The sequence below is a fragment of the Cibotium barometz genome, chromosome 63 (genome assembly GCF_041138505.1).
Source record: "Cibotium barometz isolate CiBa-2024 chromosome 63, ASM4113850v1, whole genome shotgun sequence".
Taxonomy (NCBI): domain Eukaryota; kingdom Viridiplantae; phylum Streptophyta; class Polypodiopsida; order Cyatheales; family Cibotiaceae; genus Cibotium; species Cibotium barometz.
Window position 1 is genome coordinate 5,208,663 of NC_141108.1, and position 26,006 is coordinate 5,234,668.

General features: G+C 45.8%; 1 protein-coding gene across 3 annotated transcripts in view; it reads left to right on the plus strand.

Moving 5' to 3' along the window:
* Nucleotides 1–26,006, plus strand: part of LOC147603592 (homeobox-DDT domain protein RLT2-like) — a 92,286-nt gene that overhangs the window by 53,920 nt on the left and 12,360 nt on the right. For all 3 annotated transcript variants that reach the window (XM_086795814.1, XM_086795813.1, XM_086795815.1), the window contains exons 12-17: nucleotides 43–246; nucleotides 365–1,063; nucleotides 1,160–1,687; nucleotides 15,755–16,414; nucleotides 16,525–16,629; nucleotides 16,753–17,022. In XM_086795814.1, coding sequence (XP_086651940.1) covers nucleotides 43–246; nucleotides 365–1,063; nucleotides 1,160–1,687; nucleotides 15,755–16,414; nucleotides 16,525–16,629; nucleotides 16,753–17,022 — 2,466 coding nt within the window. The remainder of the gene's footprint in view (nucleotides 1–42; nucleotides 247–364; nucleotides 1,064–1,159; nucleotides 1,688–15,754; nucleotides 16,415–16,524; nucleotides 16,630–16,752; nucleotides 17,023–26,006) is intronic.

The following is a 26,006-nucleotide window of genomic DNA, read 5'->3' on the forward strand; positions in this document are numbered from 1 at the left end:
CAGTCGTGAGAGAATCCTGATTTGTCCTTGACCTCTTTGCAGGGGAAGGAAGGTGATACTGTCAATACCTTGCGCTCTGGTTTGGCAGTGGCAAATGCAGTCTCTCAGATGCAAGGGAAAGGGGGACAGAAACGACGAAAGCGACACAGACTGACACCAGGGACAGTCAAGTTCGCTGCGTTTCATGTGCTGTCAATTGAAGGTCAAAGTGGGCTGTCCATTTTGGAAGTTGCTGAACGCATCCAGGTTTGAAAGCAGTCTGTAGAATAGTGAGAGAGTCAGTTTGCCTGCCTATTTTAGTGTCTATCTTTGGACATGGATTTGTTTTGAGTGTTTTCTTATTGCTTCGTGCTTGATGTGATAGAGATCGGGACTGCGAGATCTCACCACGAGTAAGACACCGGAAGCATCCATTGCTGCTGCTCTTTCCAGGGACACCAAACTTTTTGAGAGAGTAGCTCCTTCCACTTACTGTGTTCGGACGGCCTTTAGGAAAGATCCAGAAGATGCAGACAATATATTGCAGACAGCAAGAGACAAAATTCGGTTATTTCAGAATATAAGCACTGAGGAAGAGGATCCGGAAAAGGAAACGGGTTTTGCTGACGAGGTGGAAAGGGAGGAGGATACAGACGAGGATGTGGAGGATGTGGAGGCAGATGACCTGGAGGGAGCTTTGGCTGAGGAAGACATGGACCCTTGCAAAAGAATTAATCTACAATGTGGTTCTCACATTGAAGACGAAGGACCTCTCACAGATGACCTTACTTTGAAAGCATCCCATGTGACTAACCAAGAAAGCAATACTGACATGAGGTTGGAAAATACTGACATGAACATGTCTGAAGGTGCAGAAAAAGAATCATGCAGCCTAGATAATAAGCCCATACTCAGTGGGTTTCCTGAGGAGACAGAAATTGATGAGAGTCACATAGGCGAGTCTTGGGTCCAAGGATTAATGGAAGGGGATTACTGTGATCTGAGTGTTGAAGAACGGCTCGACGCACTTTTATCTCTAGTCGAAGTGGTCAATGAAGGCAACACTATAAGGGTGGCTCTTGAGGTTGGTCTATTCTGTGCAATTGAAGCATATGCTCCTAACTTTTTTACTGTCAAACTTGACATTACTGTACATGGATGATGTTTGTGGTTTCTCCAGGAGCGAGTAGAAGCAGCAAGCTCTCTGAAGAGACAACTGTGGGCAGAAGTACAGCTAGATAGGCGGCGCTTTAAAGAAGAACAATTCATGAGGCCGCAGCTGCAGTCAGATGAAGGATGTGGGACTGAGGCTACCACTAAGCTTGAAGCTGAGCAAGAAAGCCTGTTCCACGAAGGGTCAAAGGTGGATTTGATGCTGGATGCAACCAGCACACAACCTGAATCTGGAGGTGATCTCTTAGTGGTGGATAGAGCACTAACCATGCAGAGAATGTCCTCAAACCAAGAACTTTTACTAGCACAGCAGGCTGGACATCCTGGTGATAAGTCCCGTGCACAGTTAAAGGCAGAGATTGGGTTGAAGGCGGAGGAGTTGTATGCTTATAGATCTCTTCCACTTGGTTTTGACCGCAGATACAATCGCTACTGGCAGTTTGTAACAAGCAGCAACAAATATGATCATGGTTGTGGCAGGATTTACTTTGAGTCTGCTACGGATGCCAGATGGCATGTTATTGACACAAAGGAGGTTCTCTCTCTCTCTCTCTCTCTCTCTCTCTCTCTCTCTCTCTCTCTCTCTCTCTCTCTCTCTCTTGGCAGCCACTTTTTAATTTTTCATGTTGTCTTGACATTCAGTTTTCTCATAGATCACATGTAACATGTTTTGGGTCTCATAGACCCTTCGGGTGTTTCTATGGGGAGTACTTCCTGGCCCTTGGTGGGGCTCATAGACTAGCCATTTACAATGGCTTGGTGGGCTCTCTCTCCTTGATACCAGTCATTGCAGACTTTACCATTTTGCCCCGCTCCATCACCTCATATGCCAGTACACCACTCAGCCACCTGCTGCCCCCTTTCTCCCACCTTATTTGGGATGTATGTGGATGAGGTTTCGGACTATGTAGAGCAGGAGGGTGACAGAGGAGCACAGCTAGCAGGGACATGGATTCCGCTGTTATTGTATGCAGATGATATTGTGCTGATCTCAGATTCTCCGGAGGGGATGCAGCGTCATTTGGATGCATTGCACACGTTTGCACAGGACAGTGGATTGACTGTTAACCTTGGTAAAACCAAGGTGATGGTGTTTAACACCACATCACAGTGGGTTAGGAGGTCAGTACCCACCTTTACATATGGTCAGGAGACAGTGGAGTATACAGATGCATATACTTACCTTGGTGTGGTTTTTAATGGCCCACTATTTTCCTTGAGGAGAGCAGTGGAGACCAGATTGACCAGAGCTTATGCATTATTGGGGAGACTAGAGAGGATGTGTTCGTAGGTTCAGTTTCAGGAACCTCGAACAAATCTCTAGCTCTTTGACACTTTGGTCACTTCAGCCATGCTGTATGGAGTGGAGATATGGGGACCCTCAGTGGATCACCACAGCCGAGCAAGTAGCACTGATGGATGGAGACGTATGGAGAGGCCCTTGGTTTCTATGATTTCCTGGATGATTAGGGCCAAGGTCTCCGTACCACATGATATTATCCGTGCAGAGATGGCTGCCCCCCCATTGGTAGTAGAGGCACTCACTCGATCAGTCTCCTTTATACATAGCACTTGGGCTCTCCCTAGAGACAGATATGCTTGCTTAGCCCTGGAGTCTTCACGACAGTTGGCATCACAGGGAGACGGATCATGTTGGTATGCACAGATGACAGCTTGGTTCCAGCTACATGGCTTTAGTATGGACAGGCTACCTCCATTTCAGTACTCCCTGGATGCACCCTCCCTCTCTCTCACACGGGCAGAGATTACCAGACTTATCAGGTAGGACTTGATTCAGCTGGACACTAGGAGGACATGGATACAGCTGACACACGAGCTTGGTACGAAGATGGCTTTCTATAGAGATCATCTTCTCCAGCTCACGGAGGATGGGTTTGTGATTAGACCCAGCTACATGGATACTCATCTTTCTCATGGGATACGGTGTGCTATTGGTCAGATGTGCACATCCTCACACTAGCTAGAGATTGAGACTGGCAGATTCAGAGGAGTACCAGCTGAGAGGAGGATTTGTCAGCTATGCCAGATGGAGCCAGAGACAGAGTTACATTACATATGTCACTGTCCAATATATTATGAGATACGAGGCCGTTTTCATTGCGTGTTTAGAGAGGGTTTCGAACCACTTTCTAGAGTCATGAGATACCAGGATCAGAGATGCCTCGGATTATACTTGCTGGAGCTTTGTAGACATAGAGAGGGTCTCCTGAGAGGGAGGGGATCAGAGAGGGAGAGACACCTATAGAGGCAGATTACAGACTTCTTTCGACCAGAGATTGAGCAGTCAGGCCAGCAGGCATTGAAGATAACCCCAGGGTATAGCCGCATCAGAGGTACACTGATTGATCGGGCTATAGAGCTGGGGCGGTCCAGGCGCCCCAAGATGAGAGGCCCATCTCGCGGAGACTACAACAGAGGATCAGGACCATACTAGCATGGCATGGGAGACGTCCAGTCAGAGTACTCACCATGGAGGACATTGAGGATATCCGCCATCGACTGATGAGAGACATCTTTGGATAGTGATGTGTATGATGCTTACCTTTGTTGCTGGAGTTTTCCTCCCAGATGTTATCCATTAGGAGCTCCTAGTACCGTACTTTTCCTTGTATCATTTTGGCCTTCTGAAGACGTTAATATATCATTTCATTTCATTTTCATTTCTCTCTCTCTCTCTCTCTCTCTCTCTCTCTCTCTCTCTCTCTCTCTCTCTCTCTCTCTCTTTCTTTCTCTCTCTCTCTCTTTATAGGTACCAGTAGTATCATCATTATTTTTCATTTTCTGGTTTTTTATCCAGACATTGTATCAGATCCACCATGATGTAACTTTTTGGTCTCATAGGTCATTATGGCCTTTTGAAGACGTTAATATAACATTCTCTCTCTCTCTCTCTCTCTCTCTCTCTCTCTCTCTCTCTCTCTCTCTCTCTCTCTCTCTCTCATAGACCCGTTGTTCTAATCTCAGACTCTCCGGAGCGATTACAGAGACACCTGGATGCATTACAGGCTTTCTGTGCGGATAGAGATATGACAGTGAACCTTGGGAAAACCAAGGTTATGGTGTTTAACACCACATAGGCATGGGTGACGAGATCAGAGCCGTTCACTTTGCGAGGGGAGCCGGTAGAGTACGTCAGGTCATATGTCTACTTGGGAGCTACTTTTAGAGGACCGCGTTTCTCCCTGAAGGAGGCAGCAGCAGCTAGATTAGCTCGAGGGCATGCAGCCTTGGGGGCACTTGAGAGGCAGTGTGCGCACATACAGTTTCAGGAGCCACGCACCAAATTGTATCTATTTGATACGCTTGTCACACCGACCCTCCTGTACGGAGCTCCAATTTGGGGGCCTAGTATACATCACAGATCTCAGAGAGGGACAGATGAGGGATGGAGGCAAATGGAGAGACTACTGATTATGATGATTGCCCGCATAATTCGGAGCAAATCATCAGTACCACATGAGATTGTTCGGGCTGAGCTGGGTTCCCCACCAGTAGTAACCGAGGCCTTATTCCAGGCAGTTACCTTTTTACAGCGGCTATGAGAGCTCCCTCAGCAGAGGTACTCCCGATTGGCATTTACCTCATCCATACAGTTGGTAGAGGATGGAGATACTCATTGTTGGTACGCTCAGATGAGATCATGGTTTCACTTACATGGTTTGCGGATAGAGGCACTACCACCCTTTTAGTACAGTCTGGATTGTCCATTTTTGGATCTCACCCGCTCAGAGCAAAAACGTGTGATCAGGATGGATATCATCAGAGTGGACATAGAGAGGACATGGACTAGCCCCCTTGAGCCCTTGGGCACGAAAATCGCTCATTACAAGAGCCATTTTCTACACCTCTCACCGGATGATTTTATCACCCGCCCGACGTACATGGATGTACACCTATCACATGGGATACGTTGTGCCATTGGACAGATCCGGACCTCATCACACCAGCTGCTGCGGATTGAGACAAGGCGATATGTGCATCAGATCTTGGATGACCGCATTTGTCAGCTATGCTACCAGGAGGTAGAGACAGAGGAACACTACATTTGCCGATGTACAGTCTATTATGAGATCCGAGGGAGATATCACTGCCTCTTCCGAGAGGGTTTTGGGCCGTTATGCAGGGTCATGGAGTTTGAGGATCAGAGATGCCTGGGATTGTTTCTACTTGAGCTCTGGAGACACAGAGAGACCCTCTTGGCAGACAGGAGGCCGAGCCATGATGTACCTAGACAGAGGACCCTGACAGATTTCTTCGGCACCAGCACCAGCAACCCAACCCACACACCTCCTGATACCTCCTCCATTGGGCCATCAGGGCACTGACCACGCTCCCAGGGAGTCACCATTGATAGAGCAGTTATCTTATGTCGTGCTCGTCGGCCACGCCCACCAGGATCCCGACCACGGCATCCTTACCATCGATCAGAGCCATTATTGCTCGGCATCGGAGGCGCCTACCTCGCTTCTACGACCTCTCCATTCTAGACAGCCCCATGGCGGAGATACTTGATCTAAGGAGAGGGCAACACTTCAACTGATCAGCATACATGGATCTACTTGATATACATTTTTCAGTATTTTCCAGTATTTTCTACTTAGTATCATCTCGGAGTCTTACAGTTCTGTTCTTATAACTGTAGAACAATGAGTTTATTGTACTTTTTAGTCTCATTTAGTTGTTCTCTTTGATGAGACACCAACTTCAGATGTATTCTCAGTTTTGGTCTCATAGGCCACTATGGCCTCTTAGAGACGTTAATATATCATTTCATTTCTCTCTCTCTCCATATGTGACATGGGCGAGGTTGAGACAGAGGAGCACTTCTTATGGAGATGCCCAGCATGCTATGAGATCCGGGGGAGGTTTCACTGTCTCTTTAGAGATGGCTTTGGCCCTATTTCCAGGGTCATTGACTATGAGGATGAGAGATGCCTAGCTCTATTCGTCAGAGAGGCTTTCACTTTCAGAGACAGGAGACTTAGACAGATGCAGGGCCACCAGACTCACGATGCGCGAGAGACCGAGGAGCTAGACAGCTCACCAGACCACACTGAGACTCACAGGGAGGATCCACAGATTTCGGACCCGACATGGTTGTAGAGACCATTGTTATACCCAACCATGAGGATGCACATATGAGATGATTGAGCAGAGACGCATAGAGCACCTACATAGAGGCCACTACAGGAGACTGGTCTCACGATGCCACAGGACATTACGGGCATTCAAACAGAGACACCTTGGGGGGGACCCTCCATTGTCGCCTACGGATCGTGGGCTCTCGAGGGACCAGATTATCCACTTGATCCAGGGAGGAGAGGTGGAGGGGCACGACTTCTTCTACTATTATGGTGCACCTGACGAGGGGGCCCAGCCCTCATGAGTAGCTATATGGCATGACATGCTTCTCATGATGTACACTTATAGCATGCTGCATAGCTTTTTTATTTTCATTTCAGTTTCAGTTCTAGTTTCACACATTTCAGTTTCATTATGCTTTACCCGAGCGCATCGACTTATGTATTCATGTATGTTCGACATGTGTTTCATGGACCCGCTATGGTCCTTCGAAGACAATAATAAAATTTCATTTCGTTTCTCAACATGGGTCACGAACCTTGAACAAGAGAAGACGGCACTCAACAAGGAGGTGAGTGCATTGAAAGTGGAACTGGTAGCCGTCAAGAACACCGAGAAGGAAGAAGGGGAGATCAATGACAACACTCTCACGGCCATCAAAGAAGAGATCTCCAAGGAGATCACAAAGGACATGGAGGGAAAACTCGAAGCTAAGCAATTAGGATGGGTTGAAGTGGTGAAGAAGAACATCCGTAAAGAAGTGAGGGAGGAGACTCAAAGGGAAGAACACCAAATCATTCACACTACCATTGAGGAGGAGAAGATGAGGCAGGCCCGCCGCCTCAACATTTGAGTCACAGGTATAGCCGAGACACTCGACTCCACTCCCGAGAAAGATGGAAAGCTTCTATGCACGAAGCTCGGCTATAGGAAAGAGGACCCTCTCCCCTTCACCAAAGCATGGAGAGCCGGGAAAGACTCAACACGCAAGCGAGCCCTCATCCTATAGTTTGCAGGAGAGACGGAGAGGGTCACCTTCACGAGGAAGAGGGTGATTCTATGAGGATTACAGGGAGATCCCATCTATTTGGATGACGACCTTACAAGGATGCAGATAGAACACATGAAAACATGCATGCCGAGAGTCCTACAGACCCGGAAAGAGGGCAAGAGAGCATTCTATCGCGATCAGTGTTGCAAGGCGTTTTTGAAACGGCAGGTATGAAACGGGTTTCATACGTTTTGAAACGTTTCATAAAAGGTAAGAAACGGGTACAAAAAGGTTTCATACAAAATAGAAAAAGCATGTATATTTTTAACTTGAAATATACAAAAGAAAAAACTGTTGACATAACTTATAAGAGACCACATTGAATTCATTTCAATAAAAACAAAATACATGTAAGATATGATGATATCACAAATCACGTGGGTGATCACTGATGACTAAACAGAAATCAAAAGGATCACCACTCAAAATCCAAGATCAAAATAAATAACATGTCCAAAGTTCAAACTAAATAACTTGTGCAAATAAATTGATGCTGGCAGTTGCTACCTACTATCTGCATCCTCATCTGCATCCTCATGCTCATCCTCATTTGCATCTTCTGCCTCTGCAGCCTCACTCTCAAGGTCACTGCCGGTAGCCAAGTCCTCAAATGCCTCATCCTCTAGAGGTGTAGGTGCACCACTAGTACTAGCCTCTCGAGAAGACTGTGTAGTGCGAGCCGGAGCCATGATCTCCTCATAGAGCATAGAATAGATGTCTCTCTCCTCTTGAGGAATGGCAAGATTCTCCTTGCACTTCATGATATCAATCTTATCTGGATTCACTTGGCGAGGCTCAATGGGATGACCCTTTTGTTCTAGCAATCGGAGATTGCAATGACAAAAGACAAGCCTCTCCAATTGTGCTGTGGAGAGTCTATTTCTCTTTTTCGTGTGAAAAAGAGCCCATGTACTCCAGTTCCTCTCACAAGGCCTTGAACTGCAATCCTGGGAGAGAACTCTCAATGCAATCCGTCTCTACATTGTACAAAAAAGAATGTTAAGTTAGAGTCAAAAAGAGAGTAGCATTTGAATGTACATTTTGAAAGAATAGGAAGACTCAAGAGAGAGACTCAAAGACTAAAGTTAAAGCCCAAGGGTGAGCACCTGTCACGCGACAAGGTAGTGAAATCATTGAGAGCTTCACCAATTCTGTCCATGAACTCATAAAGCAGCCCAATGGTACTCCCCTCCATGTCTGTAAGCCGAAGGACACTATACATGGGCTGAAGTGCCTTCACAAGTCCCTTTGCATCCTGCTACCAAGTATCTCTCATGACCATACGAGAGAATGCTATAGATTTGGGCTTATCCTTGTCCTCCCACATGCTGTTCATTCACGACACACAATAGTGCGCAATAAGCCATGTCGCACTCTCACTAGTCTCTCCACCACAATAAACATATATGCAAACCGAGTTTTGGAGGGCTTTAGAAGCTCAGATCACTATTGGCCCTGTACATGCTCAAAACCTTTGGCCTCTTTGTGACAAAGTTCAACATGGTAGATGCAGCTGAAAATACATGGCTTACCCAATCAAGCTTCCCCACATCCTCAATCATCAAGTCAAGGCTGTGTGCTGCACAAGGTGTCCACACAATCTTGGGGAACTCCTCCTCTAACATCCTGCCCATGGATACACAATCGGACCCATTGTCCGTGATCACCTGCACAATGTTATTAGGCCCAATTTCATTGATTGCTTGGCGCATGTGGGACATAATGAACTCCCCTGTTGTAACCACTATCCCTGGCACCGATGCATCTATGGCACGAATGAACATTGTGCCTTTGTAGGAGGACACAAGAATGTTGTACACATTTCTCTTTTGCACATCTGTCCATCCATCAGAAAGCAAAGTACAACCATACTTTGCCCAAGTGGCCTTGAGAGGCTCCATCTCCATCTCCACAGCTAGTTGCTCCTTGCGAAGCTCAGTAGTGCGCAATGTCTCGTAGGAGGGGCCATCCCACTCACACCCAATGCGGAAGATAGCTCTATTGCCTTCTTCCATCAAGGAGTCCTGACAATGTGGAAGGATAGTCCACATTGAATAAACTACTTCATCAACTCCCTCGTTGCCTCTTTCATGGCAGCCTTTTGCATCCCTGCCTGCACATGTCCTTTCTTGAACACTGGAAGGCTAGTTCTTTTGGCTCGAGGTGCCGAGCTAGAACCACCTGCAACACCATCTGCAACCTCACCACTGGTATCTTCCTCTCTGATACTGCGAGTCCTCTTGGAGACACTTTGACGTGCTTCAGGCTCTCCCAGATTGGGGATAGTCTCAAGGGGGATACCTAGCTGCATGGCCTTCCAAGCCTTTAGGCTATCATAGATTTCTTGTGGCACATGCTTACATGGCCTGATGCCAAAACCCTTTGTTTGTGACAAATGTGCCTTCAGCCTGGTGACATTGCCATGGTGCTTATCAGCACAAAAGTTGCATTTCCACTTTCCGGAGCCCAAGCCACCATATCTAGACTCGAAGGTGACATTGTTCCAAAGAGAATCACTTGTTCGAGGCATCCTACAAGGCGGGGATAAATGCAGATTGTTGGCCCTGCAAGTGTGACACAGAACATAAACTAATCTCATTATATGATTCATGATTTTAACTGTCATCTTGGCCAACAATAGAGTAAGGGGAAGAGAAGGTAGATAGTCTTAGAAGTTAGGCCTCAATAGAGCAGCAAGGGTGGACCGTGGAAGATATGCCATAAATATTGATGGAAGAGAAAAAAGTGTGTTGCTTTGTGAGTGGTGCAGAGAAAATCAACATAAAGCAAAACATGACATTACCCCTTTGGAAGACCTCCACAAGGCGGGGTGACACGAGCGATGGGCAGGCTGGCACACAAATCGGCGAAAATGTACAGGCGGCCGCCCCTAGGAAACGCGAACGAAAGTGTGTCGTACGAAACGATTCGATGCGTAGGTTTTTAAAATATGCATGATGAAAAAAAAAACGTGTTTTGTACAGGGTGAAACGTTTCGAACATGTACGAAACGTGTTTCTATGCAACCGTGATCGCGATGGCCATGTCATCATTGATGGCAAGGCCACCGATTAGCGCCAGACGGCCTATGGGACATCGGCTATGGAGGATCCAGATTCATAGATACACATAGCAGTTTGGAACTGCAATGGAGCACTTTGGACGCATCCTGGGAAGATGGAGGAGGTCGACATGATACTACTTACAGAGACACACCAGAGCCCAGAGAGGGGGCTACCCAAAGTAGAGGGCTATCAGTGGGAGTTTACATACAGGGGGACCACACGACAGAGCACATCGAGAGGATCTGGAGGTATGCGGTACTACTTCAAGCGAGAGCTACAGGAGCGTCTACAGGTGGTAGCACGTGACCAGGAGGCTAGATACATGTGAATTGAATTAGGTTGCAGCTCTCGGCAGACAGGGTGTTATACATTGCTCTATGCTACTTCTCTCCTAGAGGATCGAGATATGCCATGACAGCAGAGGAGAAGAGTAGAGGGGAGGAGGAGGACACAGGGCCATTGGGAGAGTCACCATATGCAGCCCTTTCAGATGAGATCATACACTACTCCAACCTGGAGGAAGTCCTCCTTATGGGGGACTTCAATGCACGAACACAGAGCCGACAGTGCGACATTTATGATTTTGAGCACCCCGAGGTGATGCACACACTAGAGGTGGAGGACACGGGAGCTTGCAGGGTGTTAGAGGATATGGGGCCGGATAACACCAGATATGGTCATCACTTACTTGAGTTGGGAGTGCGACACCATCTTGTTATTTATAACGGGATGAGACTGTGGTGGCAGGATTTAGGAGCACTGACATGCTTTCCACGATCGGGGGGGGGGGGGGGGTGGGGGGGGGCACATTGGACTACATCATGGGGTCCATGGAGACCACACATGCAGTGACATCTTTCACCATCCCCCCCTGTCCTATTGGTGCGGATCACACGTACCTCTTACTGTCACCGGCGAGCTCCACACCACCACCCACACAGGCCACACAGGCATCGCATACAACTTTCTACTTCACCCATGACTTGGCAGACATATATGAGCATCATGTATATGACGGGCTACTCCAGATGCATCCCCCGTCATCACCGCTAGACACACTCACCACCCAGCTGTCATCTCTACTACATACGGCCGCCACCCGCAGCTTCCCCCATCATATACACATTGCACACACAGATAGATCTGGGAGCATGCCCTAGACTCAGTGGTATGATGATGATGGCAGAGAGCTAGATAGACACCTCCGTGCCCAGAGAGCACTGGGGACCATTGCACAGAGACAGGTGAGCCGACAGATGAGGACCCTCACACGCCGTAAGAGGCGTGCATATGAGGAGGCACAGTACTGGGATATACACCACCTACTCATGAGCAGAGATGCAGCCATTGCATGGCGCAGGATGAGAGAGGCTCGCTCTCGCACCCCGATCGAGGACCCACACACATGGCACACATATGCAAAGAGCCTCTACCATATCCCTCAGCAGCTGCCCATACCACACCCACAGGAATCCCGCCGTACCACCTCTCCTTTCTTTACCGCCTCGATGGTAGAGAGAGCTATCCGCCGGTTACAGCATGGGAGATCGGCTGACCACACAGATAAACAGAGTGAGCATCTTATTTATGCAGTTGACACACTGGGACCCTTTGTTGCTCACCTCTTTAATAGGGCACTAGTGGAGGGCCTACCAGCTGAGTGGACTATGCACACCATCGTGCCTCTCCACAAAGAGGGAGACATGCTAGACCCCATCAACTACAGGACTATCATGATTGGTCATACATTGGCCAAACTTTATGGCACAGTGCTCGAGGCAGAGTTGAGCTCATATGCAGAGGAGGAGGGACTGTGAGCACTAGGGCAGGCTGGATTCCAACGAGCTTTCTCCACTATTGACCATATATTCACTTCGAGATGTCTGATTGACCAGGCTAGGGCGCGGGAGAAGAGATTATATGCTGTTTTGTGGATTCCCACAAAGCATTTGACATGGTGCCACGAGAGAGACTCTTCTAGCGCCTTAAGTCATTGGGGATCCCATCAGAGATGGTTTGGGGCATCTATGCTTTATATGAGCAGGTCCTCGGGCGCATACGATGTCCCGGGGGGCTATCTGATGTTATTGCTAGCACCATAGGTGTGAAGCAAGGATGCCCACTCTCTCCTACACTATTTGGGCTATACATCGATGAGGTGGTTGACTTCATTGGTCATGGTGGTGGGGACGGGGTAGACATCTTAGGTACCACAGTCCACATTATGCTATATGCAGATGATATTATTCTGGTCTCTGAGTCGCGGATGGGACTACAACACCATCTCCATGCACTCGATGACTTCTGCACACAGAGGGGGCTTACAGTGAACCTTGGGAAAACCAAGGCCAGGATTTTCCACACCTTAGGGCCGGTTCGGCGGCGACAGGCCATCTTCACACTAGCAGGAAGACATGTAGAGGTGGTAGACTCATATGTGTACCAGGGGATTACATTTACGAGTCCGCCAGGAAGATTTACTATGGCACAGGCAGCCAGGGATAGACTCACACGAGGGTATGCAGCTCTGGCCATGCTAGAGAGACAGTGTCACTAGGCACACTTCCAGGAGCCCCGCATGAAGGGGTGGTTGTTTGACACACTAGTCACCCCTGCTTTGATGTATGCTGCGGCAGTATGGGCACGTGGGCTCGCCACCTCCACATGGTCTCAGATAGAGAGGCCTCAGATTCTCATGCTCTCACGGATGATCCGCAGCAGACCCTCCGTCCCACATGACATTGTCCGAATGGAGTTTGCTGCACCTCCTATGCTAGTAGACGTCCTCTTCCAGACGATTTGCTTCATACAGAGGATCAGAGATATGCCATCAGATCGACTCTCACATAGAGCTTTTGAGGCGTCCAGGTAGCTCGGAGAGAGTGGAGATAGGAGATCATGGTATTCAGAGATGATACAGTGGCTCACGACATAGATCACTTGCCACCTTTCCTGTATGATATACATGTACCACACATCCAGCTCTCTCACAGTGTGAGGAACAGAGTCCTTCGGCAGGATTTATGGTAGCGATACACTCAAGAGACTTGGATTACACCCAGTCAGCCTCTACCGCCGAAGATGCTATACTACAGAGATCAGTTTATGCGTATCTCAGCGGATGGATTCATACAGAGACCTGGATACATGGATGTGTACATGCCTTGCAGTGCCTGAGTGGCGATTGGCCAGCTCAGAGTGTCATCACACCAGCTTGAGATTGAGGCAGGTAGGACAGCACGGATCCCCAGAGCAGCAGAGAGGATATGCAGACTATGCCAGGAGGAGGTTGAGAGTGAGGAGCATTATGTATGCAGGTGCAGAGCATATAGTGTCATTAGAGAGAGATACACCACCATCTTTAGTGGACATCCCTCACTCCGCCAGATCATGGAGTCCGCAGACCAGCGCAGATTTGGCCAGTTCTTGCTAGAGACAGAGCGCCATAGAGAGACACTGCTACAGACTCATACCACAGGGAGAGGTGGGCGACAGTTCCAGCTTACTGCTTTCTTCCAGAGAGCTATCCCAGTGCCGACCCTGACACAGGAGGGGGTTACACTTCAGCGCGCTGTGGACCTCCGAGCTAGACGGAGCTTGAGAGCACCAGGTACCAGACTCCCAGACTACATCAGAGGGAGATCACAGAGATACGGGCTTGACATCAGCACGATATCTAGGAGCGGCTAGCTCACTTACACTCACACTCGGAGATCATGCTCCAAGGTATTTTTGCCTCGCCATCGCCTATGTATCACATATTACAGCCCCATTATGGTACTGGTTGGTGCTAGACAGATCTGCATTGCATTCTTGTATACCCTACGCATATAGGTTGCATACTGAGCCTCTAGCAGTAGTGCTCCATCCATCACACCCCCCCACTAGCTTAGTACTTTCATAGTTTATTTCATGTTCATTTTGTCCTTTTTTTTCTGGACATCCGGAAGACATTGACAGTTGTACATTGATTTGTCTCATAGGTCGAGTTCGGCCTCTTGTAGACGTTAATACAGCTTTCTTTCTTCTTTCTTTCTCTCTCTCACAGCACATGCTAGAGTGACACAGGGATATGCAGCCTTGAGCTTACTTGAGCGGTAGTGCTTCCAGGCACATTTTCGGGAGCCGTGGACGAAGGGTTTACCTTGAATGCTACTCCTCCCATGGTGAGCCTTCCCTTTTTCCTTGCCTCAAGCCGAAGATGATGGGATGATACTCTCATCCAACTAATCGGCATAAGACGTGTGTCTATAGAGATATCTGAGTTCCTCAATAAAACTGTCCTTTGTCAGTCTCAACTAATGCTATCTATGGAAGTGAAGCTTTGTAGGGATGAGATGAGGTAGGTCTAACTCATGTGCAGTAGGTCTAACTCATGTGCAGACAGATCAAATCTAGATGGATGATTTGGTTGGGAGAGATCCAGGAAGGGAGTCTCATGGCTGTAGTTAAAGATAGGAAGGCAATCCATTCAGAAACCATGTGAGAAGAACTAGCTGGTGGTGCCAAAGTACCATGGTCTGCTGTGTCCTTCCTATGCAAGTTGTACACAATGATCATATCACTGATGGTAGTTTTTATTTAATGAGTCAGGTGGCTACTTCGTATTGAGAGGACTACCTTCTCTCCTCACATGATAATGATCACTATTGTATATGTAGCTAGTCATTTCATTTTCATTTGCATTTTCTTTTCGATGATGGAGTTACCTCATGGAACTATTGTAACAGTTTTTGGTCTCGTATACCCTTTGAGTCTTTTTGTAAGCGTTAATATAACTTCTTTTCTTTCTCTTTCTTTTTTAAATCTTTGCAAATTAAATCATAATTTTAATATATCAGGGGCTACTTGGGCCTCTCTCTGCTTTTTTTTTAAGTTGTGTTTAATGGATCTCTGTTGCACATTTTTTGAAATTCAGATTTTGCTTTATGAAGAACGCTCAGCATTTTTAGGTTCGACTTTGGGGGTAGTCATGTGCACGCAATTATGTGGATATGGGGAGGGGGGGTGGGGCGGGGGGTTGTGCGAATGTGTGTGGGTTTATGTGCTGCAACAGGGTGTGCACTTATGTGGCTTTACCTACTAGAAAGCTATTGTTTGTGTCTAGATGTATCATTGCAATAATCCAATTTACTCAGGAAAACTCTCCAGTGTTATGTTTTTGTCTGGACTAAACTCTCTGATAGTGTCATTCAAATAAAATGCAAAAGGTAGGATTAATGCCGTACATCAATGTAATCAAAAAGTGCCGAAATGTCAATATATTTAAGATTTCTAACAGCCTAAAGGTTTAAGTTGCTGTTTTTAGCTGGAAATTTTTAATGGAGACTTTTTGGTGTGTAAGTTCATGATTCTGACAGGTCTCTGGTGCATGACTTTACAGTCTTTTGATGCATTGATGGCATCTCTTGATACAAGAGGTATTCGAGAAGCCCAACTGCATGGAATTCTGCAAAAAGGCGAACATGTATTAAAAGAGGCGATTGAGAAATCAACTGCTTCAAACTGCAGGCCCTCTCTCACTGAAAAGCAAACACTCTCTCAGCAGTTGCATGTCAAAATTGAACCTGATGGATTTGCACATAATTCAGGCTGTGTAGTATCAGAAGAGAGAATCTCTGCTGATGCACTCCTTCATGATGGTGACCTATCACAGGATGCTGGTGCAATACATATTGAGTGTGGTAGAAGTCAGATTGAGAAGGAGAGGGCTTTGGAGCGATATCTGGACTTTGACAAATGGCTTTGGAGCAAGTGCATGAGAGAAGATTCATGCCTGAATGCAAAGAGAAATGGAACAAAAAGATGCTCGAATCTATTGAAGAGCTGTGAAGTATGCCATGAGTTCTACTGGCCAAGGGACAGACACTGCTTTCACTGTCATGTGACAATTGAAAGCTCTGCAAAGGTAGAAGCCAAATTCGCCCAGCACTCTTTGGAGTGTGACAAGAAGCGAAGAAGAAGAAGTTGGAGGCTCGAGATGCCTCCTGGATCGCTTCCATCTAGGATCCAGCTACTGAAGGAGGAGATTTTGGCTGTAGAGGTTAGCAGTTTCTTTTTTTTTTTGGGGAGGGGTTTTTGTGTTTTATTATGACTATAAAGGTAAATATTATGGTTTTTGAAGATCTAAACAATGTTTTGGGCTTCAAAAAGGTTGCCATTCCTCTTGAGGCTTTGGAGTCAACATGGACTGATGCACAACGCAAGACTTGGGCCTCCAAATTAAAGCTTGCCTCATCTTGTGGAGAATTGCTTCAGGTTGTTGTGTATGAAAAATTGGATGGAAGTTCGAAACAATATGTCCATCTCTCGCTTAAGATTATCAATGGTGCATATCAATGCCCTTATTTTCTTGAGGTTCAACGTTGGATTGAATTGCAGTTGATGACAGAACTTGAGGCTGCTGTCCGTCGAGAGTGGTTTTCTCCTTCTTACGAGACTACGGAGGAGCTACTAAGAGGTATCATTGATGAGAGCAATGCTGCACCAGCTAATTCAGGAGGCGGAATACCTCCAATACTCCCTTGGGTGCCCCAAACCACTGCTGCTGTGGCTCTCCGTCTTATGAATATGGATGCGGCAATCTATTACAGCCAGGAGCAGAAACAGTCAAAGTTGAAGACAACAGACAGCAAAGAGCCTACTGAGTTGGTATGGAGCTTCCACGTTTGTTACTTTTTTCCTTCGATTTTTTAAGCATGGACTATAGTTTGCAAGTCATTGCTTAAACTTCCAATTTTAAAAATGCTTTGAAGTATCAAAGAGAAAAAGATCAAGAGTAGATAGTGTGTGCTCTCCCCCCAAAGGGGTTCGCTGGCGGATTTTTTTGGCTCCTACTCGTGCTATTATTAGTAGTAGCTAAAATAACACAATCAAACTTTACACTTGCAGCATATACAACTGAATGCTATATGAGGCAAAGAACACAAACTGTAGATTGGAGGGCCTCTCTATGTCGCTTATATTGCAAAGGAAGAATTGTTTTTAGATAAAGAAAGAAAGAAAAAAGATTCTCTAATGCATGTGGAAGGCCTAGATGGCATATGCAGCCAAAAAAAGGTTTGCTAACCCCTGTGCGAGGCCTAAATGGCCTATGCAACCAAAAAATTACAATGTGTATGCAGTTTGTAGTAGGATATGCCCAAAGCATTCCTTAAATGCTATTGTGAGAAATTAAATGTGTTGTAATGTAGAATCTGCTAGAAAGTCATTGTAAAGTACTTCTGAATTCTTGCAAGATGCTCCTCAATCAAGGCTGCAAGCTCACACTTTATCAAAGAAATGAGGTTACAAAGCTGGTGGAGTCTTGTTTTGTAAGCTGAATGGTGAACCCTCCATGTGTCCATGGAACATATCCAGGATCGATATCGGCCATGACTGGCTCGGTGCTGCTGGTGCCTTTTGGACTCCCTATGATTACTTCTGGGTAGTGAATACGGTTCCACAACTCGAGACAAGCCCCTGGTGGAACGGCCTCTACTTGGCCTCCTTTACGGATTATTGGCGAATCCCTGAAAAGAAAGGAGTGTCTGGGTGGTGTCTCTTTCTGTCTGCAGGTGTGCTGCAAGTGTCACTTTCTATGCCAACAATGACTCTGCATAGATAACCAAACCTGTCCTTTGAAGGGACAATGATAGCTCTCTTGAATCTTATGGTATGCTGAAAAATAGAGTATAGCCTGCTTCTATGTCTCCACCTCATGGGCATAGTTGTCATGGTACGAAATACGATACCGTACGGGATTTTTTGGTACGATATGAAATTTTGGGATACTGTACGATAAAGTACGGTTTTTTTTTTTGTAACACTTACAAACTATGGAGCTTCAAGCTTGAATGTGAGGGAAGGTTGGGGGGGGGGGGGGGGGGGGAGTCCACAGTGCTTGAGGAACTAGAACATGGAGATGTGTCTCTCCTAGTTGGATCCCCCAATTGTCTCCAAAAAAGAGCCAGCATGGGTAATGCGATACCAAAGGTCTCCCAGTGTAGTGTTTATAACTAAGGGACTGTGCACAGACACGGGCAGTGCTTCTAGGCCCTAGGGTGATAAGTTTAGGGGCTCCTCTGTAGATCAAAATGGCCCTGTCCAAATCTTCTCCCTCGTACATAACTTGAGGATCTGACTGTCTAGCCTACCTATACCAAGGATCTCCAAGTGATGTAGCAAGATTCTCTCCTCATCCTGCCAATCAAGTGTACACTACTAGTCTACCTCGCCAGATTTTTTGGGTCTCTCAGCAACCCCATATGGAATGTTGAGTGGACAAGAAAGTTGCGAAGTATTGCAGGCATTTGGGATCTCCGTTGAGCAGGATTTCTATATATTTTTTTTAGCATTTGGATTTTTTTTTTTTTGGGGGGGGGGGGGGGGGGTTGTACCTTACGACATCATATGGAACTGTACCGTATGAACCGTATGGTACGAACAGGTTCGTACTGGTACGAGAAACAACCATGCTCATGGGTAATGCATACCAGTGCTCCCTTGTGAGATCCACCTTTCGGCATGTCTCTACGTGCAACTTACGTCTCAATGCTTTTGGCATACAACAGCTGGCTACTCCTTATGAAGCCAAATGCATGTATGAAGACATGGCTTCTGGTCAAATGAGTGAGTCAAAGAGGAGGGATTGCTAAAAATATTCCTTAAAACATGGCCTCTAATCTGCAAGAGATGCATATCCTTTGACCAATCTTGCCTTTGTTGCTTGTTTCACATGAAATTTTAGGTGGATGAACACCACGCCCAAGTATGTGTATTCTTTCACTATCTCCATGATAGTCATAACGTCTTCTGAGGCCAAAAGGGTCTAGGAGATTGGGTCATGCAAGTACATGTCTATACAAAGAGTAAATGTAAGAAATATAGTAGTGTCTAGCTTAGTGTGCATGGGCAAACCACACTTGGACCTGGCATTTTGGCAATGCCTCTGGAAGAAAGCAATCTTTGTGGTTTGGGCATTATCAAATCGGGCGTTCACATGATGTTCTACATCAACTTATTTATCATCGACCGAATCATGGTCTGATTGTGCGATATCAAATGCTTCATCGACTTCATCGAAGTTTCCCTTATTTTGTGTTGTAACCTTAGATGTAAACGGCCATGTACCATTGCATATATTTTGTATGTGGAGAGAAACATAGTGCTCTTGCACTTGGCTACCAATGAGTGATAGGAAAGAAAACGGCTCCACTCTCCAACTTCTTCCTCAAATTTAAGGTTTTTTCCTAGCCAATGAAGAAGGCAAAGGTCGTGAACGTGATGCACTAGGATGGTCTATCTAAGTCGTGAACTTTAAACGTAGACCCTAGCACGCAAGGGAAGTTCATCACCAAGCGAGAGTTTGAAAATGTGGTGATGCAGAGGCAGCATAGTTCATTGGTTGTATGGATCATTGGTTCTAAGGTTGTTTGTAATTTGTGAAAGTAGATTTGGGAGATGAAGAACTTTCTAGAGTGGGCCAAAAGGTTGTGGTTTTCATTTGGTGATTTGGGACCACTTATTTAGGCAAGATTTGGAGCACTCATTTGTGTGGTGTATAGGGCTCAATGGAGGTATAAAAGTTGTACCAAGTCTATGCTAATATGAGCTTGATTATTTATTGTGATTTAGTTTCTCTATTTTGCTTATAGTTGCCTTAATTATAGAGTTATTCATTTGCTATGAAATTGCTCTAGCCATGCGAAAATTTAACGAGTGTCTCACGTCAGTCATTTTGAAGAACGTCTAGGGAAAATGTTTGGAGTTTGAAGAGTCATTTCTTGGATTCATTGCTGAGGACATCTATGATTCGTAAATGGGGGAGTATGTTACATTCCTAGCTTGTTATAGGTTAGTAGGACTAGCTTGGAGATAGCTTACGTAGGGGTTGGGTGAAGGCATCTAAATGGTAGATCTAGTGGTTAACAGAGGCATTGTTGGGAAACTCACACACTCACACACAGCAAGGCTTCTTGCACATTAGGGTTAGATGAAGGGAGAAGAAGCTCACACGAGAGAGAGAGAGAGAGAGAGAGAGAGAGAGAGAGAGAGAGCTAGACACAAAATGTGTGGTGATCACAAATGCAAGTCAACCCTTGCATGTGAGTCACATCCATGTAATATAGAAGTACAAAAGTTATATGTATAGAGTGTCCTTTCACACTTGATATCCAAGGGGAAAAACCACATGGGAAAAAATGCCCTTGGTTAAGCCTTGTTCACACGTAGCACAAGTGAGCATAAGCCTACAAATCCCCCCTCTAGTGGAAGTGTGAACTTGTACAAGGTAGCAGATCATTCTCTATATCAGAGTAAGCCCAAAGCTTTGTGGAAAGCTTCAAACTTCTCTCGAGGTAAAGCCTTTGTGAACAGATTTGCAACATTATCCTGTGTAGGGCAGTAAGATAAACTGATCTTCCCTGCATGTAGCCTCTCTCTGACATAGTAATAATGAATCTCAATGTGCTTGGTACGTGCATGAAATACGGGATTTCGTGCCACGGTGATAGCACTCTAGCTATCAGTGAGAATGGTGGTGGGTATCTACTGACACTCACGAAGATCAACCAATAATCTCCTCAACCATACACAATCTACTGTAGTTGTGAAGATTGCCCTATACTCAGCCTCGCAAGTAGATGTGGCAACAGTGGGTTGCTTTTTGCTCAACCAAGATATGCATGAACTGCCAAGAAAATAATAATTCCCACTGGTGGATTGCCTGGTATCATAATCACCAGCCCAATCTGAATCACTGTATGCATAAAGCTGCAAGCTGCCCCCCAAGAAAATAATAATTCCCACTGGTGGATTGCCTGGTATCATAATCACCAGCCCAATCTGAATCACTGTATGCATAAAGCTGCAAGCTGCCCCCCTTGGGATAGAACAAACCAAGATCTTGGGTACCCTGAAGATAACGAAAAATGCGTTTGACTGCTTGCCAATGCTTTGTGCCTGGGCTGTGCATGAATTTGCTCAACAAAGACACCCCAAAAGATATGTCAGGCCTTCTGTTACACAAGTAAACGAAGCATCCCACTGCCTGGCTGTAAATGCCGGCCTCAAAAGGCTCTCCAATATCATGCATAGTAAGCCGTACACCTGGTTCTACGGTTGTAGAAATTGGCTTACATTCATCCATGTGAAACCTTTTTAGCAAACTTTTTATGTACTTGTTTGCTGCATGACAATGCCATCATCTCTATGCATAAACTGTATGCCGAGATAGTAGTGTAAAGGTCCCAAATTCGACATATCAAATTCAGCTTTCAAATCAGCCTTGAAATCTGAAATTTGTGCTTTGCTAGTCCCTGTTATGAGCATGTCATCTACATACAAGATGACTATGAGAATATCGGCACCTGTTTTCTTCACATACAATGTGCTTTCAGCTGGACTATTCACATAACCTTGGCTTGTTAGATGAGCATGTATTTATCACACCAAGCTCTTGGAGCTTGCTTTAACCCATACAATGCTTTGTGTAACCTGCATACTTTATGTTCCTCACCAGGAACTACAAAACCAATGGGCTGATTTACATATACTTCCTCTTGTAAATCCCCATTTAAGAATGCAGTTTTGATGTCCAATTGATGCACTTTCCATCCTTTATGTGCAACCAATGCAATTGATCGGATTGTAGTCATTCTTGAAGTAGGAGCAAAAGTCTCCTCATAATCTATTCCCTTTTTTTGAGAATAGCCTTTAGCCACGAGTCTTGCTTTGTACCTGTCAATAGTACCATCAGACTTTCTTTTGACTTTGTACACCCACTTTGTTCCAATGACATTCTTGCCTTTTGGCAAGTCCACAAGATCTCAAGTATTGTTCTTCAGGATAGAAGAGATTACATCCTGCATGGCTTGCACCCAATGCTCATTCTCCTGTGCTTCTTTATAAGAAGAAGGCTCTTCTGAATCAAAGAGACCACCCATGGCTAATGCAAACTCCCCATGATGCATATTCAATGCATGGCTGGAACTAGCCCTTGTTCTACCTGTCAGTGGAGCTGCAAGTTTGCTATCTTGCAAAGTTTTCAGCAACCATCTTGGCACCGACTTGGCTGTGTCTATGGCTGTTTGCTCTTCCCTGACAAGATCTTCAACTGCTTCCATAGAAGGGGGCTGAATTGCTGGCTGTTCCACATGTTCTACATGAGGATTTTCTTGTGTACGGGCTGGCTGATCTGAATCCCCCCTAATTGCAATGGGTAATAGTCCATCAAACATGTCCTATATGCCTATATCATGACTTTTATACAAGCTGTATATGGGCTGTACTGAATTTTCAGCAAATACCACATCTCTACCGACAAAAATCCGGCGTGTTGTTGGATTATAAAGACGGTATCCTTTGCTCTCATTGCTGTAGCCCACAAAAGTGCATTTCATTGCTTTATTATCTAGCTTTGTTCAGAGTTGTTCTGGCACATGTGCATATGCCAAACACCCAAATGAATGCGTATAATCCACTTTTGGCTTTGGGCTATACCAAGCCTCAAATGGTGTTATGGTTTTCAAAGCTTTTGTTGGACACCTGTTCAACACGTGAGTTGCACACATTATAGCTTCCATCCAAAAATTGTGAGGCAACTTTTGTGCTTTCACCATGTATCCGTCCATCTCCATGAGAGATTTGTTCTTCCTCTCAACTACACCATTCTGCTATGGTGTATAAGGCACATTACATTGGTGTTTGATGCCCTTTTGAAGCATATAATCCTTGAATGCATTTGACATGTATTCTCCACCTCTATCTGAGCGGAGTGTTTGGACTTTACATCCACACATATTTTTAGCCATGGCTACAAAGTGTTGAAAGCATGTAAACACCTCTGCTTTCGCTTTCAAGGGGTTAACCCAAGCAAACCTGGAGTAGTCATCAATGAATGTGACGAAATAAAGATGCCTCCCTATGGATGGTGTTCGCATTGGACCACATACATCACTGTGTATGAGCTATAATTTACTTTCAACTCTAACAACTCCATCCCTGGGGAATGGTTTTTGATGCATCTTTCCCAAAATACACCCCTCACATACATGTCTTGTTGGAGACTCAAGAGGCGGCATATTATCAACCATATGATGCTTCTGCAAAAGCATCAAACTCCGAAAATTTACATGCCCAAAACGAGCATGCCATAGCTCTGCATCATACATAGCAGGAGTGTGTATTTGCATCATAAGTACACTTGTCATAGCTGTCCAGTTTATACAAGCCTTTGTATCGTGTTCCGGAAGTGACTATTTCATAACCCTTTGATGGGTCTTTTACCAAATACTTCCCATCTTCAAATTCAACCTTTAAACCTTGGTCATTTATGGCTAAAACGGAGAGCAGATTTTTCTTTATCCCTGGAATATACAACACATTTGTCATACATATATTGGCACCATTGGTTGCAACAAGTATGACATTATCACTTCCCTTTACTAGATATGTGGTATGATCTGCACATGATATAGTGCGGCCATTTGAAGCATAAACCAAGTGTTGAAACACATCTTTGCATGAAGTGATGTGGCTCGAAGCACCACTATCAAAATACCATGATACATCCTTTCTGTCAGATGTAATGCAAGACATATCATTGTCTGAAGCACTTGGTGTGTCACTAGTGCATGTGACCAAAAAAGTGTACTCTTCTTGAATTACATTAGCCGATTGTTGTGCTTTGTCATCAGAAGAGTCTACTACTGCATTGCCTGCATCTTTTTTTTTCTCTTTTGCAATCCACTTTCTACATGACATTTGCCCTTCTTTTTAGGCTTGTTTGCATTCCCTTTGTTAGACTTTTCACCACTAGAAGAGGGCTGTCCATGACCAGCCTTACTAGACTGTTGTCCCCCATGCTTAAAGCTCTTTGCCTTACCCTTATCTTTGGCTGTAAATCCCTTGTCTCCACCACGGTTGCTAGATAGGTTTGCTCTTGTTTGCTCTTCCTGCAAGAGTAAATCCACCAGCTCTTCAAAAATGACGGGATCACCACCTCCTCTCATAGAGAGGTTGAGAGAGGTGTGAAAGCCCAAGTAGGAAGGTGGTAAAGAATGAAGAGCGTTGGTGACCAGCTGTCTGACCTCATCAATGTTGAGCAATTGTTCCTGCAAATCTTTCACTTTGGTGAGATGATCTAACATGGAGTCACCCTCATCCATAGAAAGAAGATCCAATTCCCTCTTCAAGTAGGCAACTCTTGCCTCGTTGCGTACCTGATAGATTGCTTCCAATGTGTCCCATGCAAGCTTCAATGTCTTGCAAGACCGCGAATGTGTGGAATAATAGACCTTTTCATTGAAAGGGCTATCAAGGACATGGCCTGCGCATCCCTAGAGTCCCATCTCTTCTGCTCTTGTGTGGGAGCAGGTTCTACCTCAGGAGCTCTTTGAGCACCTCCCCTTTGAGGCGTTGCTGGCTGTATGGTAAGTGGGTGTGTGTCGTCACCACACATGATGCCCCAAAGCCCTTAGCAAATTAGGGATCATGAAACTCGAGAGGGAGTAGTTTGATCCATCCAACTTGTCTTATGGGTGAGCACACCAAATACATCTATAGCATTTTGAGCCATGTTGACAAAATACACCTGGATGCAAACCAAGCACCATTGTGCAATGCCAGGCAACCAAATGTCGTGTGCAAATTTTTGCCTGCAACCTGAAGCAAGTATAAACCTGTACCAAATTCTCCAATTACACACAATGTGTATACATATGTGACAAATCATCGCTGTAATCCCTGATTACATGCTCCAAACTGAAAAGCCCCAATTTTTATGCAATGCAATTGCTTCAATGTGCAGTCAATTGCCCAATTTTCACAAAAGCCCCAAATTTTTGCAACTAGAAGAGGCTTAATTTGCTGATTTTGACGTTAATTTGAAAAACCCCCAAATTCCAGGCAAGGCAATATGTTCAATTTTGCCAATTTTGCCTCAAATTGAGGAATCCCTCAAATTCCATAGGGCATCTGATAGAAATCCCCAAATGCTTGCACCTGCAAGTATCTGAATTTGATGTGTAAAATCAAAAGATTTTTATTTTTATTTGTTTTTACCTGCAAGTGACCTGGAGAGCTGCAGCCTGCACGTAACCTTTAGGTGGAGCTGTAGTGCTGTTGGGAGCAGAGGGGAAGCTGGTACAAAAGGCGTCGGGGACGGAGGCCTTAGAGTTGTAAGGCGACCATGTACGGAAGTCAGATGGCTTGCTCGTCGGGCTGTTGTAGGCTCTGCTACAGTCCGCGCAGAAGGGGGGTTGTTGCAGCAGAAAGTAGGACCGCAGGCGTGCTGTCGCTTGCTGCGGGAGGACTGCTGCAGGCGCTACAGGAGGCAGCGACGGTCACAGCGGACACGAGTGCAAGCGAGGTAGTGGGAAACGGTAGATCGTGGCATGGGGTGTGATGGAGACGGTAGCGAGGGCGACTGGGAGCCGGTGTCAACGGGGCTCAGACGGAATGCGGGCGCCAACGTTGACGGATGGTGAGCAGCTATTGGAAGCAAACGGAATGGGGACATCGACGGAAAAAGACCCCAAAAAAACATGAGTTTCCGGCGGGTGCCACATAAGCCACACTTGTGGCTGAGCTCCGCTAGGGGTCGTGCACTGTAGTTGCAGCACCACCTGGTGGTTGGGCGGAGCATTGCGCGCTAG